The sequence below is a fragment of the Physcomitrium patens genome, chromosome 12 (genome assembly GCF_059467195.1).
Source record: "Physcomitrium patens ecotype Gransden chromosome 12, ASM5946719v1, whole genome shotgun sequence".
Classification (NCBI taxonomy): domain Eukaryota; kingdom Viridiplantae; phylum Streptophyta; class Bryopsida; order Funariales; family Funariaceae; genus Physcomitrium; species Physcomitrium patens.
The window spans coordinates 857,195-874,488 of NC_143421.1; the positions used below are offsets into that span (position 1 = coordinate 857,195).

The window sequence follows — 17,294 nt, forward strand, 5'->3', positions numbered from 1 at the left end:
GCGCTCATATTATAAAAATTAGTATAAAATTATTATTCTTAAATTTTTTTAAAAAATAGTAACAACTAATTGTCTATCAAAAATTCAAAAAAAATAAACCACTATCTTTGGTACTATGACTATTTCTTGACTTGTACCTCTAAAACTCTCATCTACAACAAAATTTATATCATTCACTTAAATCTAATATAAATCTATATATATATCATCACTTAATTTATAATATCTATTTATTGGATTGATTATTTTATTATCTATATAATATATTATTTAATGAATAAGAAATTAGGTTGCTTCTTTTAACATCAAGGTTACTTATATCAATTGCATATTTTTGAATCAAAGGTAAAAAATGGTCTTAAATAAGCATCTTCTTGATTCTTCTAATCTCTCTTCAAATATATAACTTCTAATCTCTCATATTTTCTTACTTTCACATAGAATTGTCCTTTTTTCAAAGAAAGATCTAAAAATCCTTATTACATCTTAAATTCTAGAGAATATCCTTATCCTAGTCTGTGTCCTAATTATATTCTTCATCCACCTTGATTTTCATTTATTTTCGTCTTCTTCCATCTACCAAATATAATTGTTACTTTTAAAAGCAATAATTGTTCAAGATTTATCCAAAAATAATAGAATTTATTAACTTAAATTCTTCGTCTATTAAATACTTAGTTAATATTATTTCTTAGTTAGCTTACATCTCTTTTTAGATGTTCCAAAATTTTTAATCAGTTTTAATAATAAAATTTTAAAAATTAAAAAATATTTAAAAGTCTAAAATAAACAAAAAAAAAACATATAGATATTGATCTAGTTGGATTTTTCTTAAGTATAACTTTTAGCTACTAGTTATTAAAGTAGTTGTGACAAAGAGTCTTTATCTTCCAATTGTATTATTAGATCATTATCTTCATATTAATCATTAGACCAATAAATAAAAAAAATAAGTATAACAATTGTGATTCTTAATGTTTTTTATAGGCAATAATCTTATCCAATAATTTTTTTTGGATATGGCTAGTAAATGCTTGACTAGTCTCCAATTGTCCATTGACAAACTTACTTTTTTAAGCTCTACTTAATGCCTCAACTGCTTGTTCTCTACAACTAATTGATCAAAGGCATTTAGCCACATACTTATCATCATCTCTAATTTAGGGCTTTTGATTCTTATTTCTTTTATATCAATCCATTTTCAACTCTACTTTATTCATTATAGTTATTCTTAGAACTTAAGCTTATTTAGAATCTTTATCCAAATTATCTTTTTTTTTTTTCATGATCTAATAATTAGATTTATAGCTAAGCCTTAAGCATTTTGATATAACATTTTAATCTTTAGAATTTTTAATTTACATCTTCTTAGCTCTGTTGGCTATCTTTGTCTTTTTGATGCAAATACTTTATTTGAACTCTTTTCTTTGGCAATGCTTAAATATACTAAATCAACTAATCTAATCCCATGGTGACTTCCACAATTATTTTTTTGATATTTAGATTTTCTTCATAGACTCCAAAGATTTAAAATTTCTAAATTAGTTAAAATATATAGTAATATTTATTCTACTGCATACAACAAAGGTTTGAGATTTATTTTAGAAGCCAACTCTTTCAAGTCATTCTACTTTTTCTTATCTTAACCTATTATAAAATTGTATTTCTATCCAATTCACTTCAAGTATTCTAGTAGCAATCTTCTATTTTAACTATATAGTATTTTTTTCTTATTATCTATTAGTCTCTCTCGACTCATCATAGGCTTACCAATATCAACTATTTATTTTTTTTAGCATATTATTTATCTATTTTAATTAGACACTACCTCTTTTGACTAAGTATCTATTTTTTTTGCATTTGTTTAGTACTTCTATTTGGACTCATAGTATAGATTTCAAGGACCTTACTTGACAAGCCCTTGGTCCTTTTTGCTTTTATATTTCTTTTGTGATAAGCTAATATTGTTGTTTTTTACCTAAAAATCAGAATTTCCAACTCTTCATTAGAATCTTATTGTTCTTGAAAGTTTAAGGAACTTATACTACGATCCTTATAAAAAGACTTAATATTTAGCTATTGTATCTTTTTTATAGTCTTATACTTTGATTTTGGAATGATCCTCAAGTCATCAAAGTTTTGCTTCCCTTTTCATGATATCACTACTACTTTTTGTCAAAAGAAGAAAATAAGTTTTTATAATTGCTTGAAAGAATTCGTCTCTCCATAGTTTTTTGGTGCTAAAACTCTATTGTGCATCTTTTACTACCAACCACATGTGGAGCTAAGTCCTTTGCTTTTCTCATTGGTGTGATATCTAGAAATCCTTCACTATTATTAATTTTATTATATATTCTATCTTAAAGGCTATTTGATTCTAAATTTAGATCAATATATTATCTAAAAATTATTTCTTAAGTGAAGCATCAATCAACTCTATTCTCTTAATTACCTTCATGTTACTAGTGTACATTCAAATGAACATCCTTTTAAGACTAGATAGGATTAGTAATGCTCAATTATCACCATCCGATATCTTTCCTTTATACATATTTTTAGCAACTTTATACTACCATGATTAGACCTCTTCTTCATTCACATCACTTGTATGAAAGTAAAATTTAATCTTCAATCCAATTACAAGATGGCCTCAATTAAGAATTGCTTATAATTGATGGTATAAAGTGGAAGTAATAAGAATAAGATTAAAAAAAGAAAATCAAAAAAAAAGTGAAATAAGTACAATCAAATAATTATACACTAAACTAGGAATTATACAACTTGCTTAAGAAATTAAGAATTTGAGCCTCATCAAGGCTCATAAATAATATATATTAGTCTCTAAGAGAAGCCACGAGGCCTAAGTCTTATCTTCCTAATTACCTTCAAGGTGCTACAATCTTATCTTCTTAACTACTTTGAAGGTGCTATAATCCATATGGGACTTGTGCACCTCTCTTTTTACAAGGACTACACTAGCTGCTGATCCTCCTACTTTATACTAATTAAATCAATAATTTTACATTTTTGACTTCAACATGGTATTTAAAAACACCCAATTGGCCCAGGAGCCTTGAGTGGCCTTCAAATCTTGCTCCATTTCTTCAAAATGGCTCCCAAAATGATAAAACTTATTTTTACCAAAATCTATGAAATTACTTTAAAAATTCATAAAAAATTCTAAGTAAGTTATAAATAAATTCTAAAAATTCATATAATAGTTTTATAATACTGATATCAGTTTAAGACTATAATTTCTTATCTTAATAATTTTTTATAATAATAAAATCAATTTAAATCTATTATAAATCCTACTTTTTATATAAATAATTAAAAGATATGAGGTTCTTTCTCATGCTTCTTCTAACTACTACTAACATTTATAGTTTTTTTATAAATAATATGTATAGATAGAAGGCCAAAATAATTATTAAACTTAATAAGTATCCCTCAATATTCAATAATAAATAAAAAAAATACTAAACCAACTAAGATAATTACCTCCAAGACTTATTAAGATTCCAATTTTAAAACTAACATTCTAATTTTCTATTTGTCTAAATATTTCTATACTATTCACCATATATTGTGCTTCTAAATACTATAAATATATCTTTTTATCCTAAAATAACTAGTGAATTGATTTGATGACTTATACATGGTAACCATCTGAGACAACTTGCAAAGGAGAAGAACCTAAAATTTATTATATAAAATCTATTACTTGAAGAGCGACATAGCTATAGAAGCTATCAATTTTTCCAAGTTCAGAATCAATGACCTATTGCTATTTAATATTTCAACTAAGTTGGATTAATCTAGCTTACTACCTAAGAAAAACAGAAGATTTGAAATTTATAATATCTAAGATTTTTAAAAATAAGGAAATACTAGAAGAATTTTAAAATTAATAGTCTAAAATCTTCTCCAATGTGAGAAGAGTATGACATCTACCTTACAAGGTTACCTATCTTTTGGTTGTTTATTGCTGGTCTTTTCAACATTAATACTTGCTCATTGCAATAGCTTGTTTTTTTTTCAATTGGATTCAAATCTGAGACACTTCATTAACAATTCCTCACTTGATCAAAAATTATACAACCTTTGGATGTTTAAACAAGACTTAACTACTACTTCCTAACATCCACCAATTTTTTATTTTTTATTTTTCTATTCTTAAAAATTTTAATTAAGTACTCCTCTCATTTGCTTAGAATATATGGGATTTTTTTTGTGAAGAACTAAATTGAATAAAAGATAAGATGAATAAATATATAAATAAATTATTTTAAATTTTAGAATTTTAGTTCTCTAAATTCCACTCAATTTTGATGACTTGCTACTTAAAGAGTGGAATGAGAGTCACTTTAAAGATGAGTTGTTTGACCATGTATATGATAAAAATCACACTCAATATTCTTTGCATCTATTTTTCAAAGTTCCTGTAGAAAAATCTTCTTTATTGAGAATTTGGAATTAAACTGAATTATTTGAAAAGATTTCTTTGAACAAATATAGGCTCAACTGTATGGCATCAAATTTACTAAAAAAATCTAATCTCTTAGCATCTTATAAAAAGATTAATATGCCAGGTCTAAAGATTCTAACCTTGTATTATTTATCAAATATAATTTTTTTTTTTAATAGCCTTGATTAATTAAAATTATACCTTAATAAGTTTTGAATTCTTATTTTTCAAAGTCACATCCATCAATTTGAAATTAAGGTCATATACATGAGATTTTTCTATAGATTCTCTATACTAATCATTTGATATTGGTGGATAGATAGCTACGTCATTTTTAATCATAGGACTACTAGAAGTTTGTTTAAATTGTAAGAATGGAATAAGATTGTCTTCCTCTATTAAGTCATTTAACTCATGAACTTTGATGTCATCAAAGTTCATCCCAACAACATCTTCCAATTTGATGTTGTCTATGAATGTAGTTAAGTTCATATCTACTTCATTATTTTGCCAAGTATCAAAACCATTGATAAAGTTAACATGCATCACTTCATCTGCGCTGAATATAGAGTGACTTATCAACCATTAGGTAAATTTTCTATCATCCTCCTAATTATATAGTCTTAAGCCTATGCAACTTAATGGAATAGTTTGGACCATACTAAAATGAGCTAATTCCTTTCTCCTTAAATTGACAAACTTCACTTTTTTTTTTAACTCTTTAAGTTGAGGAATTTGATCTTTTTTTTTTTAAAGAATTTTGGCATTTAACCATGGTCTATTTCAAAGCAATGGATATGAATTTTTGTTAGGATTTATATGAATCATATGAAAATTGAAAGAATACTCCTCACTACATGTTATCACCTTACAGCCACTAATCTGACTCAGAGGAGTATCTTGACTTTGATTATCCATGTTAATTACATAGAGAGAAGAACGAATTATACTAAAATCCAACTTCTCCATTATTTGTACAAGTATTATATTTAATCTACTATCTCCATCTATAATTGTGTAGGAAATGATCTTGTTAACTATTAAGATTTTTAGTTCAATTGCTTTGACTTCTTGTTCTCTTTGAATTATTCTTATATGGGATTGGATTTGTTTTTTTAGATCTTTAAGAATTATTAATTCGCATACTTGTTTTCAAAACTCTTTTCATTTTTGGAGAAACCTCCAATAATTGAGCAATGATTATATCTGCCTTAATTTTTTTCAAGTTTTTCTACAAATCATAAGACTCCCTTTTATTATCATTTTTTAAAGATATTGAAATATCATATTCTGGTTTTGGGACCTTAGATCCTTCCTACTCTTCTATAGAAGGGAATTCTTCTATAAGGATTTTTTCATTTATTACTTTGGTTTTTGAAGTGGTAGTAGGTTCTAAATTATGGAACATTTGTCTTGAATTTCTTACATTATCCATTGCTTCTTATGTGACTTTGTTTAAATCAAAGAAGTGAAAAAAAATTTTTGAACTATTTTTATTTTTTATTAAAGTCCAAAGAAGAGAGCTAGTATATCTAGACATAGTCATAACTATCAATGTTGGCATATTAAGAAGCCCTTAAACCTTACTATGAACTTCCTCCTAAAAGATGTAATGTGTGTGAGAAGACAATAGTTGATTTTGAATGGATTGAGAACCTTGTTTCTTGGTTGATATTTCCAAATATCTTACATCTTGTAAATTTTATTCTTTTTTTTATTAGCCATATTGAGATTAGTCAATGTTTAATGGAATAAATCTTCTTTATGTATTTAAACCTAAAAAAAATATTGGATTTGATGATTATTATTATAATCATAAAACAAATTAAGAAGTCTTAAGGTATTATCCAAATTTGAGATTCTTGCTCCTTTCAAGTGAACTTGGACTTATTATTGATAATTTTCTTGTGAAAATTTTTAAAAAATTACCTTATTAGATTGTCTAAACACATCTATAGAATGGTTTCTCTTACAGTTTCTATATACTACTCCATTCTATGTCCAGCAATTTCTCAATAGATGGCTTTTTCTACAAAGGTGGTATACTTCTTATCGTTATTGTTGCTGGTTTCTAAAGCCTTAGATGGTATTATTTTGAGGTTGGAATTTAGAATTAGAATCTATCATATCTTGGTTCCTATAAAGTAGAACATATGATTAATGCCTTATTTGATTTTGATGGTAATTTTGCTGGTTTGAGTAAAATTGACTAATATGCCCTAATTGAATACACTTAGTGCACTAAAGTCCTAAAGTGTACCTATTGGATTCTATGAGAGATAGAACTTGATTTGAATTTTGACTCTTAATTAAAAGAATCATCTATTCTTGCATAGTCTTCAATTATTAGAAAAGTTTATTTGTGAATCATTATTGCCTTTAGAGGACTTCATTCTTAAAGTCTTTCTTTTATCTAATCCTATATTTTGGATATATTAATTCAAAAAAGATAGAAGATAGTCTAATATGTAAGGATATTGGATAGTAATTTATGGATTAAAATTGAATTTCTACAATCTTATATGAATGTCTTTGAGAATTTCTTATGTTTTGGATATGTATAGGAATAAAATTGGAAATTATATGGTCTTCTTTCTTCCACATTTGCTCTTACTGCTTGTCAATGTCTTCAACTATTCAAGTTATTTTTTTGGCCTCTTCTAAATTATCTAGTCTTTTCTTAAAGATCTTCCGGATTGTTCCCTTACTATTGAATCCTTGAATAAAGAAGTGAGTGAAAATATCATCTGTGAGAAGAGTTTCCACAAATTGGAATACTATCAATTCAAATTGTCAAATATATTTATGATTTTTTTTCTTTTTTCTTGTCTCAAGAAAGAAATGGCTATGAAGGTATTACTTAGTACCACTTTATGTCTAAATTTTTCTAAAAATGCTCTCATGAACATATCTCAGTTCTTAAAGGTTTAAAGAAGGTGGTTTCTATATCATTTATAAGTTCCATCTTTCAAAGTACTTGAAAACCATACATGATAATAACTTGGCTTGATTATTATACACATTGTAAGAAGTTCTATAAACCTCTCTATGTGCACCAATGGATCATTGTCTCTAGTTCTTTTAAATATAGAGAAGTTATGGGACATAGCGACTACTTGTAAATCTTTAGGAATTACAATTGGTAAATCTCTTGTTTGAATTAAGGGATGTAGGAGTTGGTATAGATTTTCACTCATGTTCCATTAGAAGAGAAGGATTTTTTGACCCTTCTTTCTCTCAATTTATCTCTATAATGAAGTTAAGAGAATTAGGATCTAATTTTTTTTCTCCTACTACTTGATCTAGATTTAATTCAAATGGATTTAAAACAAAAATATCTTTTGATGTTGGAAGAAGAGATTGCTTGTTCAATCCATCAGTCTCTATTCATTTGAGCCTTGATTTGTTTTTCCTTGCCAACAATTTTCAATTTTTTTATGGATGAAGATAGGTTGAGTTGCTTAGATCTAGTAGAATAATGTACCTACAAGACTATAAACATACCATTCAATTTAGTATAATTTTTAATCTATCCAATTTTTTAATAATTTAAATTTTGAACTCTTCTACTTGCAACTTACTTAAGTACCTTCCAACATAGAAGGAAAAAAAATAGAAACATTTAAAAGAAAAATTCTTGCTTAAGTATCATTCTAAGTAAGATTATTTCCAATTTTAATTGTTATAGAGAACTACTATAAAAGTGATCCTAAGCAATCTTAATTGTAAAAAAGAATTTTATATTGGAATGGCAAGAAGTCCAAGCTTTCTCTTTTTCTTGCCTTTTTATAACAAGATAGTTAGAGAATTACCTACTATAAAAATTAAGAATACTTTTCTATTAGAAAATTTTTTTTTTTTATAAGACAATCACACCATGTTGAAGAAAGACTCACCTACTTGCATCTCTAATCAATCTAATACAAATTAAAGAATTCTAATGTGGACTTCTTCTTATCCAATTTGAATTAACTAATTTTTTTAAAAACTATTTTTTAATTAAGATAAGAAAGATTTCTATAGCTCTATTAATTCTAAAGAAAATAAAATCTATAAGAAGGTTAAGAAGGTTATCTCTTTTTGCATCTTCTTCTTAGATTCTATCCTCCAAATCTTATCTCTAGTTCTTTGTATTCAAGAAATTCTTTAAAATTTTAAAGTAAAAAAAATTAATAAGATTTAAAGACTTAGTTTTTTGCTAGCTATTAATGCTTTTCTCTTTTCTTCTCATGCTCTTTCTTCTCAAACCACAATCTGTATTAGCAAAATAAATTTTATTGAAAAGATACTCACTTTGGATTATAATTTGAACTTGTAGATCTTCATTCTTCTTCTTTTCTTCTTCTTTTCCAAATTTCTTCTATCTACCTTCTTTATCTAATTTTTCTTCTTAAAATTCTTCTTTTTATCTTCTTGATGAAAAAATCCTCCTAAGATCTTGTTGGCTCCTCCTACGCTATTCTCATAAATATAAGAAATACGAGGAGTAGAAGAAGTGATTAAATCTCCCTACCATTAAAAAAAGACCTTCTACTAGATTTTTATAAGATGAAAAGAGATGGTATGAGAAGTAGAAGAGGTGATTAAATCTTCCTATTACTAGAGAAATACCTTCAACAAGAAAAATTATAAGGAGGAGTAATGATATCTTGAAGGCAAGCTCTACCTCTTATGCTTTTGGAACTAACAACATACTTAAAAAAAAACCACCAAGTAATGCTAATAATAATAATAAAATAATCAAATTTTTTTATCTTGATGATTTTTTATAATAATAAAATCAATTTAAATCTACTAAAAATCCTAAGAGGGGAAAGAAGAGAGAAGCAACTAAAATGGAGAAATGAGAAAAAGGATGTGACACCGAAAGAAAGGCAGGAAGAGGAGTAGAAGCAGGCAGACAACAGAAAGAGGGCAGAGAGGTGGTGACAATGAGGAGGATAGAGAATGCAAAAAAAGATGAACTCGTACATTAGAGGCTGACAAATCATAGAATCTTGATTCTGAACACAATAACATATCTAATATTGGTCTATAATATATATATTTTATATCCAAAATATGAATGAATATTGCAATATATTTTTCTATTCAAAATTATATACTATTATTTTTATCACATATAAAATATAATTAAAATATTTTTAAAAATACTTAATTATATATATAAAGATACAAAGGTATTTCTGTAAAAAAAAATTGATTATCAATTTTTTTTTATTGCAGGTATTGATTATAATTATAGTTGTGATAAAATATAAATTAGTTATCTTCATGTACTAAAGTTTTTATAAAACATACATCACATATTATTTTTTTAATTTTTAAAAAAAATCACCTTTTTTATTTTAAAATGGAGACTAATATATGAATTGGATAATTACATGGCAGCTTTGTAATATCCTTGATCTAACTCTAGTATATCATATTTTTTGGAAGGCTTTTTATGATCCATTTTTGTACATTATACATTTGCTTGGATAGATGCTATAGAGGCTTTCAAAAAAATTGAAAATAATAAAATCTTTCAAATCTATATAATTTTTAAAGTAATATATATATATATATATATATATATAGAGAGAGAGAGAGAGAGAGAGAGAGAGAGAGTATTTAATTTAATCTTCATTTCTTTCATTTTAAGTATATAAATATTTTTTTTAATATTCATAAAAAAGACATCTTTATCACATACAATTTAAAGCATTTGCATTTACATTGGTTTGTATTTAAACATAATTTTTTTAATATTAGCAATATTATCCAATTCTTCTTAATATTTGTGATAAAATTTATATATTTTGAAATTGAAAAAATAATCATAAAAATATAAAAATATTTTTAATAATTATATTTATGTCAAAACTATTCAATATTTAAGCCAATTAATTCAAATCATATCAAAATTATTATTTAATTAAACTACATCTAAAACAAGTATCAAAATTTGAAAGAAATAGCTCTTGTGGCATTTAAACTTAATGGCAGCAAAGATATGACAAACAAAGGAAGGGAAAAAGATAGGATGGTAGCAAAGGATGGAAAACAATATGACCATATTAAGGCAATGACAGAGAAAGACAAGCATCATGTCATACTATAATTGCTTATAGTTTGAAAAATTAATTAAAACATATAATATGTTTGTAAATCTTTATATGAATTAGAATGGTTAGTAGGTTAATTTAAAGAGAGTTGATATAAAAAAAATTATTTAGAGGTTTATCTATTTTAATTATAGTGTTTAAATTATATAAAATTTAGATATTTAGAATAAAGCTTAAGAGAGGTTGGAATTTAAAAATAAAAGTTTAAACTATTAAGAGGCTTATTGGGAGGGATGAAAGCAAGGGATGAAGGTCTTCATCCCTATTGGTCGAATGTCATGTCCAATAGGCTTTTAGTATGCTACCTACGACCATAATAAGAGTTTTAGGCAAATTTGAAAAGATCATTTGAGAATCAGAGGCAAGAATTATAAGATTTAGGATTTGGACTACAATTTGGGTATAAAAATTAGAAGGTTTGGAATTAGGATGAAGAAATTATATCCGTTTGAAGTTGAAGTATCTTTTAAAGACATATTATTATTCTTTTGAGGATACAAGGAATTATATAGTTGCTTTTGGAGATTAAGAGAAGCGCCTACAAGATTGATTTTAAATCTACATCTTTCACAAAAGAATTATTACATTTAGAGTTTGTATGAAGGAATTATAGGGAGTTGAAGACAACACATGTAATTCAAAGGCAATAAATAAACTATTTTATTGATATTAATAGTTAGAGCCATATCTTGAGTTTTTGGACGAATTTTTGGCTCAATTTTTTTGAGAGTGTGAATTATTGTATTAAAAAGCTATATACCAATTTTTGTAGTCTTTGGACTTTTGATTTGTGAGATATGAAGAAATTTTCATGCAAGTGTATATAAACAAGGGTTTGAAGCTATTATTACGATTTTGGTGATATTTCAAGATTTGTAACAAATTTATGGTTGAAATTTGTTGTAATAGTTGTTTAAAGTATATTAGTACTTTATATAAATTGTGATTCTATTTGGATGGTCTAATTGAGAGATATGAGCCGTTGAAGTTTGAAAAAAAAATTCCATAAAGATATATTACTTGATTGAGCAATTAGTAGCAATTAAGAGCCCAACTATTTCTCGAGGCAAATTCTCTCTATCTTGATAGCGGACCATTCAATTTATTATATTAAAGACCTATACTTTGGATATGATGAATTTAAATTTGCAAAAGAAAATAAAAATTTCACTATTACAAAGACACCTTCAAGATTGGTTCAAATATATATGCTATCTTAAGGAGCCACAAATTCTATGGCTCATACAAAGTGCTATGAATTAGATTTTGAAGGAATTTGTATTTGAAAAAACCATCCCATTTGTGGATGATATTCTAATTAAGAAAAGCAAATAAGAAATTAAGGATGAAGCTAAGAACAACATTGAATGTAAGATTTTTATTAGGCATCATATTGGAGATATAAAAATGATCCTACAAAGGTTGGAAGAGGTAAATATAAGCTTTTTTTATTAACAAATCAAAATTTGGAATTAAAAAAAAATTTGTAATGGAACATTTGTATAGAAATTATAAAAGAAAGTAGATGCTATTATAAGAATGAAGCCTTATAAGAGCATGACTAAGGTTTGGAGGTTTTTGGAAGCTTGTGTTTTCTATCAAATCTAGATTCTTCATAATAGTCATATTTCTAAAATATATCTATAAAATTAAAAAAACAAAAAAAAAAAAACAAACAAACAAACAAACAAACAAACAAGAAGAAGCTATGAATGATTTAAAAAAAATATTAGATTTGTCATCCATTGTATAGCAAATTAATTATGAGAAGAATCAACCTATGATAATTATGATTGATACAAGTTTAATTCCCATTAATTGGACTATTAGGCAAAAAGATAGTAATAATAGGAAATATATTATTTGATATTTGATAGCTCATTAAAACACCAACATAATGCTCAAAAGAACTTTACACAAAAATAATTAGATCCTTGTGTAGTAGTTAAGGTGCATGATAATACAACCTATTCATTACAAGAATTAGATGGAAACTTAATAAACACAACAATTGCAGAAAAAAGGATTAAGATATTTAAAAAAGAATTTATAACAAAGAATATGGAAGAACACTCTTTTGATCCAAAATGGAACTTAGAGCATAGAAATGATGATTTAGAATTAGAAATGGAGAATGAATGACCTTCGGCATATATCAAAGGATGTGCAGATTTGTAGAGAATGGATGTCAGGATAGAACTATTTATAGAATGGTAAAAAAGGACCAAGTTATATATTATTAGCTTTTTTTAAACAATAGAAATCAAAAAGGATTTTATAAATTTTCTGGCATATTGACTTTAAAAAAGGATTAAATTTTCTTTTCAAATAATTTTTTATTATTATCGTAGGTTTTAATTCCTTACCATTATGTTTAGAAAGATTTCTTAGTATTTTTTGTATTTTTCTCATAATTTTTCTAAACTTGTAATTAAAAAAAGGAGGGGAGGGGGTAATAAAGGTGTAATTGAACTGTTAAGTTAGGATTTAAATTGTTTTGAAAGTTTTCCGTAAAAGAATCTTGTGAAATTTAGCGGCCGCCATTAAGGCGGCAGCCAATTTGACAGCTTGGAGAGAGGAGAAGCGGACACAAAGAAGACAAGGAGAGGCGGCCCTGGGAGCAGTTGAAAAAATGAGAAGGAGAGAGCAAAGGGAGCGAAAGTTTTTGAAGGGCAGGCAACGATAAGTCTCCCTCGTCAGAGTCGCTTGAAAAGATGGTTACACTGTACTAAACAAAGCTGCGCTTCGCAAAGCCGAAATCAACAAGGCGGACAGAAGGCTGTGTACCCAGCACAACCATAATGTTCCGCGCCTCAACACCCCCATGAAGTAACTTACACTTGTAGACAGCATCAAGCCCAAGTGCCGCATTGGCCACCTCCTCGGTCACTGTTCCTGAGAACCAAAGGCAATACATTGAAACGTAGATAAGTGCCTACTCTGCCTGTTGATTGTAGAGCGCCACAGATACTGTTCCAGCACCATGATTAAGCTGCAAGAACCCCTCGGGAAAGGAGGAAGACGACCACACTCCCCATTTGCTGGTTTCAAGAGCTTATTACTTACCAGGTCCGAGTGGACTGCCATCGATCAACCCTGTCGCTATGAAAACAATTTGGCCATTGGCTGTGGTTCCAAATCCTACTAATGGGGGACGAATTCCCCCCAATACTTCTGTAGCTTTAGGTAGGCGTCCACCTCGTTCAGCAGAGCCTGTACAAAGCACGGCCAGAAGACGGTATATACAGAACAAGATCAGAAGCCGGTAAGGTGTCGCAAACTGCATGCATTTCAACACAAAAATGCCCTCATGTTGCGTCTAGCAAAGACTGTCTGCTACAAAAGCAATCGCTGGCTGGACCACTCCAGGTCAGCCCCGATTTAGACCGGGCCATAGTGAACGTTTAGACGGGCGCGCAACAATTCCACAACACAACTCCAGCTCACCTCCGCACGTTCCGAATTGCGGAGAGCCAACTTCACTGCAACACGGCAACCAATCAAAGTGCCGCCAACCACGCAGCCGCTCCATCCCCCAGTGCTGATGGGGCGGTCGTCCAGATGCAGGTCCGGCGCAGGAACCTCCTGCAATTGGTTCTGTGTCGCGTTTGAGGATCCCCTTCGAGTCCTGTACATGCACTTGCCATCATTCCATCGTTTGTTCTCTTCTATGTATCCATGACAAAGAACATGTCAATGTTTGGGTAGCTGGCTAGACAGGTTACCTTGATGGAGACGTTCTGTAACCACCAATTTCGCGCTCGTTTAGTTTGTAGGTCCTATCCTCGTCTTCACCATCTTTAGAGCCGCTACTGGGACTGGCGCAAGGAGAAACCTCCCAGCTCCAGGGACGCTCACCCTTCCTGGGTAAAACATCAAACTCACCGCGGGCATCGACAGCAGAATTGACCAAATAAGCAATTGCAGCAGATACAGGCGGTTTCCGGTCATCTAACTTGAAACCTGTTGAAATATAGAGGCAGCCACCATGATCCCTTTTGCAGAGATACCAGTTCTGGATATCGGTGAGAACGCCATACCCAACCTTCGCCCTGCAACTCGAGAGAAAAGAACGTAGAATGAGGATCACCTCACACTACTCATCAGCTTCTCATCTGAAGACCATTTCAATTTAAGACACATCCCTGTGGGTACCAGGGTTTGAAATTGCTGAGCACTTCAAACTCCAGGAACATCTGCTTCCTAAATATCTTGGGAGTAAACCTCACAACTTCAGTGATAAAAAGCAGAAAATCCGCCGGAAGCCAACGGTGAGGGGGAAAACGGGGTGCCTGTCGGGGCCTTTGGTTTCCTGAACGTAAACCATGGGATGCGCGAAAAACTACACAAAAAGCATGATGGAACAACAAAGGAGTGTAGACAAAAGCAAAGACTAGCTGAACCTGCCTGAAGAATAAAACCAGGTTAGAGCACCAAAAAGCTGCCCAGGCAAAACGAAGTTTTGCAAAACAGGACTGCCCCTTTTGCTGGAATATCATGACAAAAGGCAGAAGCAGACCTGGCGGCACTGAGCTCTAAGCTGAGCTAGCCCCACCCGAATAATCCCGAGGTAGGTAAATGAACTGCTTACAAAACCAGGTATTCATACACCTGAAGACTGCAATTGAGAATACTCCTAGCATGTCCTTTCGAGATGTTAGTATGGCACCAGCAGTTGGGGTCGATTCCTGAGGAAATGCAGCCTCCATATCAGCAGGCTTGACAACTGAGCATCCTTCACAAATCGTGAAGACGGGAATCAACCAAAAATCAAATAAGATCTGCCGCACTGAACCTGTCCGACATGAGCATCTTGTCCACAGTTTGTAGATAGGCACGGGACATCCCAGACCTCCATTCTAGAGCTCAAGAACAGTAACGGCCTCACCGTTGGATCGAATTAACACATCCACATGAGGAGGTCTGGCATAAAAGAAACACTTTTGAACGTCTCTGCCCGCGGCCTTTGATCCGTCTGTGTTCGTCGACTCTCCTTCCTCTGCTAAGGGTTCTGGTGGCACTTCAAGGTTCACTTCCCCGGCGTATGTTAACGAGGAATCTGGTCGCTTCTTACTAACGAATTCGCAGGTGCTGTTCACGACAAAACAAGCGATGGCTACCACTTTGCTTTCCTACAGTGAAAACAGAGTCATCCACTTTCCGATATATACGCTTCAACTTGTCCGCCCTGTTCAGGTAGTCTTCGATGTCTTTCACCACATCCCAATACTCCACTCTCACAGGGGTGTACATCCGCTCCCTCTGCGTGGCGCTTGGAGGCTTGGAGTTCCCTGAGTCCCACGACGGCAAGTCCTGACGTAGCCAATCAAACTCTGTGCATTTATCTGCACATGCAATCCAGTAATTCAAATAAAAAACCAATGGTTAAACTAAACATCCAGTGGCCTGGCACTTGCAAGAGTAGCGCTTCTGCCGCTTCTCAAGATAAATTGCACCCTTCAAAACGAACGATGAGAGATAATAGAGGTTTCTAAGTTTGGAAAAATCGGACACCTAAAATTAGTCAGCACCAAAGTTGCCAAAGAATGGAACAAAGATGTCAGGAAACACTACCTGCTATTCAAAACTCGACACCCCAAGTGATGATAATGAGTACACAAGGCAGGGCAAAGTGAAGCAAACTAAGTGCCAAGAATAGAGTACTATCTGACACCCTGATGGGTGAACGCAGGGAAGAAACTTATACCAGACCTGCTTATTCTACCTTCAACCCTAATCAGTCCACCACAAAAGCATGATCTCACAAGTTTAAGTAAGCATACTACCCTAAGAAACAAGTAGGCATTCAAGAGCACACAAGAATCATCTGACATATCCAGGATCCAGATTCTTTCTAAGATTACATACCTGACGATGTCGGCGCTGCTTGCAAAGACCAAAGACTGCTTACTTCTTGCCAGAAGCTGCTAATCTGTTGCCATAGACTGACTATCTGTTGACCGCGGGTGCTAATCTGTTCCTCTAGATTGACTATCTGTTGCACCAGGCTGACTATCTGTTGCCCTAGGCTAACTATCTGTTGCTATAGGAACTGCAGCTTCGCTTCAAAAGGCTTTCTTGCTTTTTTCCCGAAGCAGTAGCAATCTCCGTTTCCACCGCTCTTATCTCTGTTATGATCTCCTCTTCCTTCGCTCTCAGCTCTATTATCACCTCTTCGTTCGCTCTGATTTCCTCTTTGATCGCTCTGACCTCCTCTTAAATCGCTCTGATCTCCTCTTCCTTCACTCTTATCTTTTGTTCCATCGCTTTTATCTGGTCTTGCATCGCATCCTCTAGATCCTTCCCCTTACCCTTTCGGCGATGACCTTGGTCCGTCTGAAGCAGGGGAACCCAACAGTATATGCTGCTCAATACCACAGCAAAAATACTGCTGAAAATCCAAGCTGAAACTCGATCCGAAACCAACATAAGAATCTAAACTGTGCATACCTAATGAAGTCCAAACATTTCAAGAACTCACCTCATCAGAAACCATAGCCTCCATAACTTGAAATCGATGAAAAGGTGGAACATGAGGGCGTGCTAACTCCTGCAGAAAAATGCCAGGACCGAAACGGAGAAATGAGAAAAAGGAGTGCAGGAAGAGGGGTGGAAGCAGGCAGACGAGAGGAAGAGGACAGAGAGAAGGCCGCAATGAAGAGGATGGAGAACGCAGAGAGATGGCCTCGCACAGCAGAGGCAGGCAAATCACGGAACCC

General features: G+C 31.2%; 1 protein-coding gene across 1 annotated transcript; it reads right to left on the reverse strand.

Annotated features, from left to right (window-relative positions):
• Positions 1-13,031: 13,031 nt before the first annotated feature.
• On the reverse strand, positions 13,032-17,080 carry LOC112289879 (uncharacterized). Its single transcript, XM_090254504.1, has 10 exons — positions 17,057-17,080; positions 16,887-16,939; positions 16,629-16,759; positions 15,793-15,920; positions 15,464-15,707; positions 15,167-15,263; positions 14,301-14,627; positions 14,023-14,203; positions 13,642-13,788; positions 13,032-13,470 (listed from the first exon to the last, which is right to left on the reverse strand). Exons 1-9 carry the CDS (start codon positions 17,078-17,080, stop codon positions 13,720-13,722), a joined length of 1,254 nt encoding a protein of 417 aa, XP_090110630.1. The 3' UTR covers positions 13,032-13,470; positions 13,642-13,719.
• Between the last annotated feature and the right edge of the window lie 214 nt (positions 17,081-17,294).

Bases quoted from the DNA above. Each gene is read 5' to 3' on its own strand.
- LOC112289879 (XM_090254504.1), bottom strand. From the start codon at position 17,080: ATGGAGGCTATGGTTTCTGATGAG. The intron at 16,940-17,056 runs GTGAGTTCTTGA...GGTATTGAGCAG, and splicing joins AGGCTATGGTTTCTGATGAG to CATATACTGTTGGGTTCCCC. The intron at 15,264-15,463 runs GTGAGGCCGTTA...GCATTTCCTCAG, and splicing joins TGTGTTAATTCGATCCAACG to GAATCGACCCCAACTGCTGG.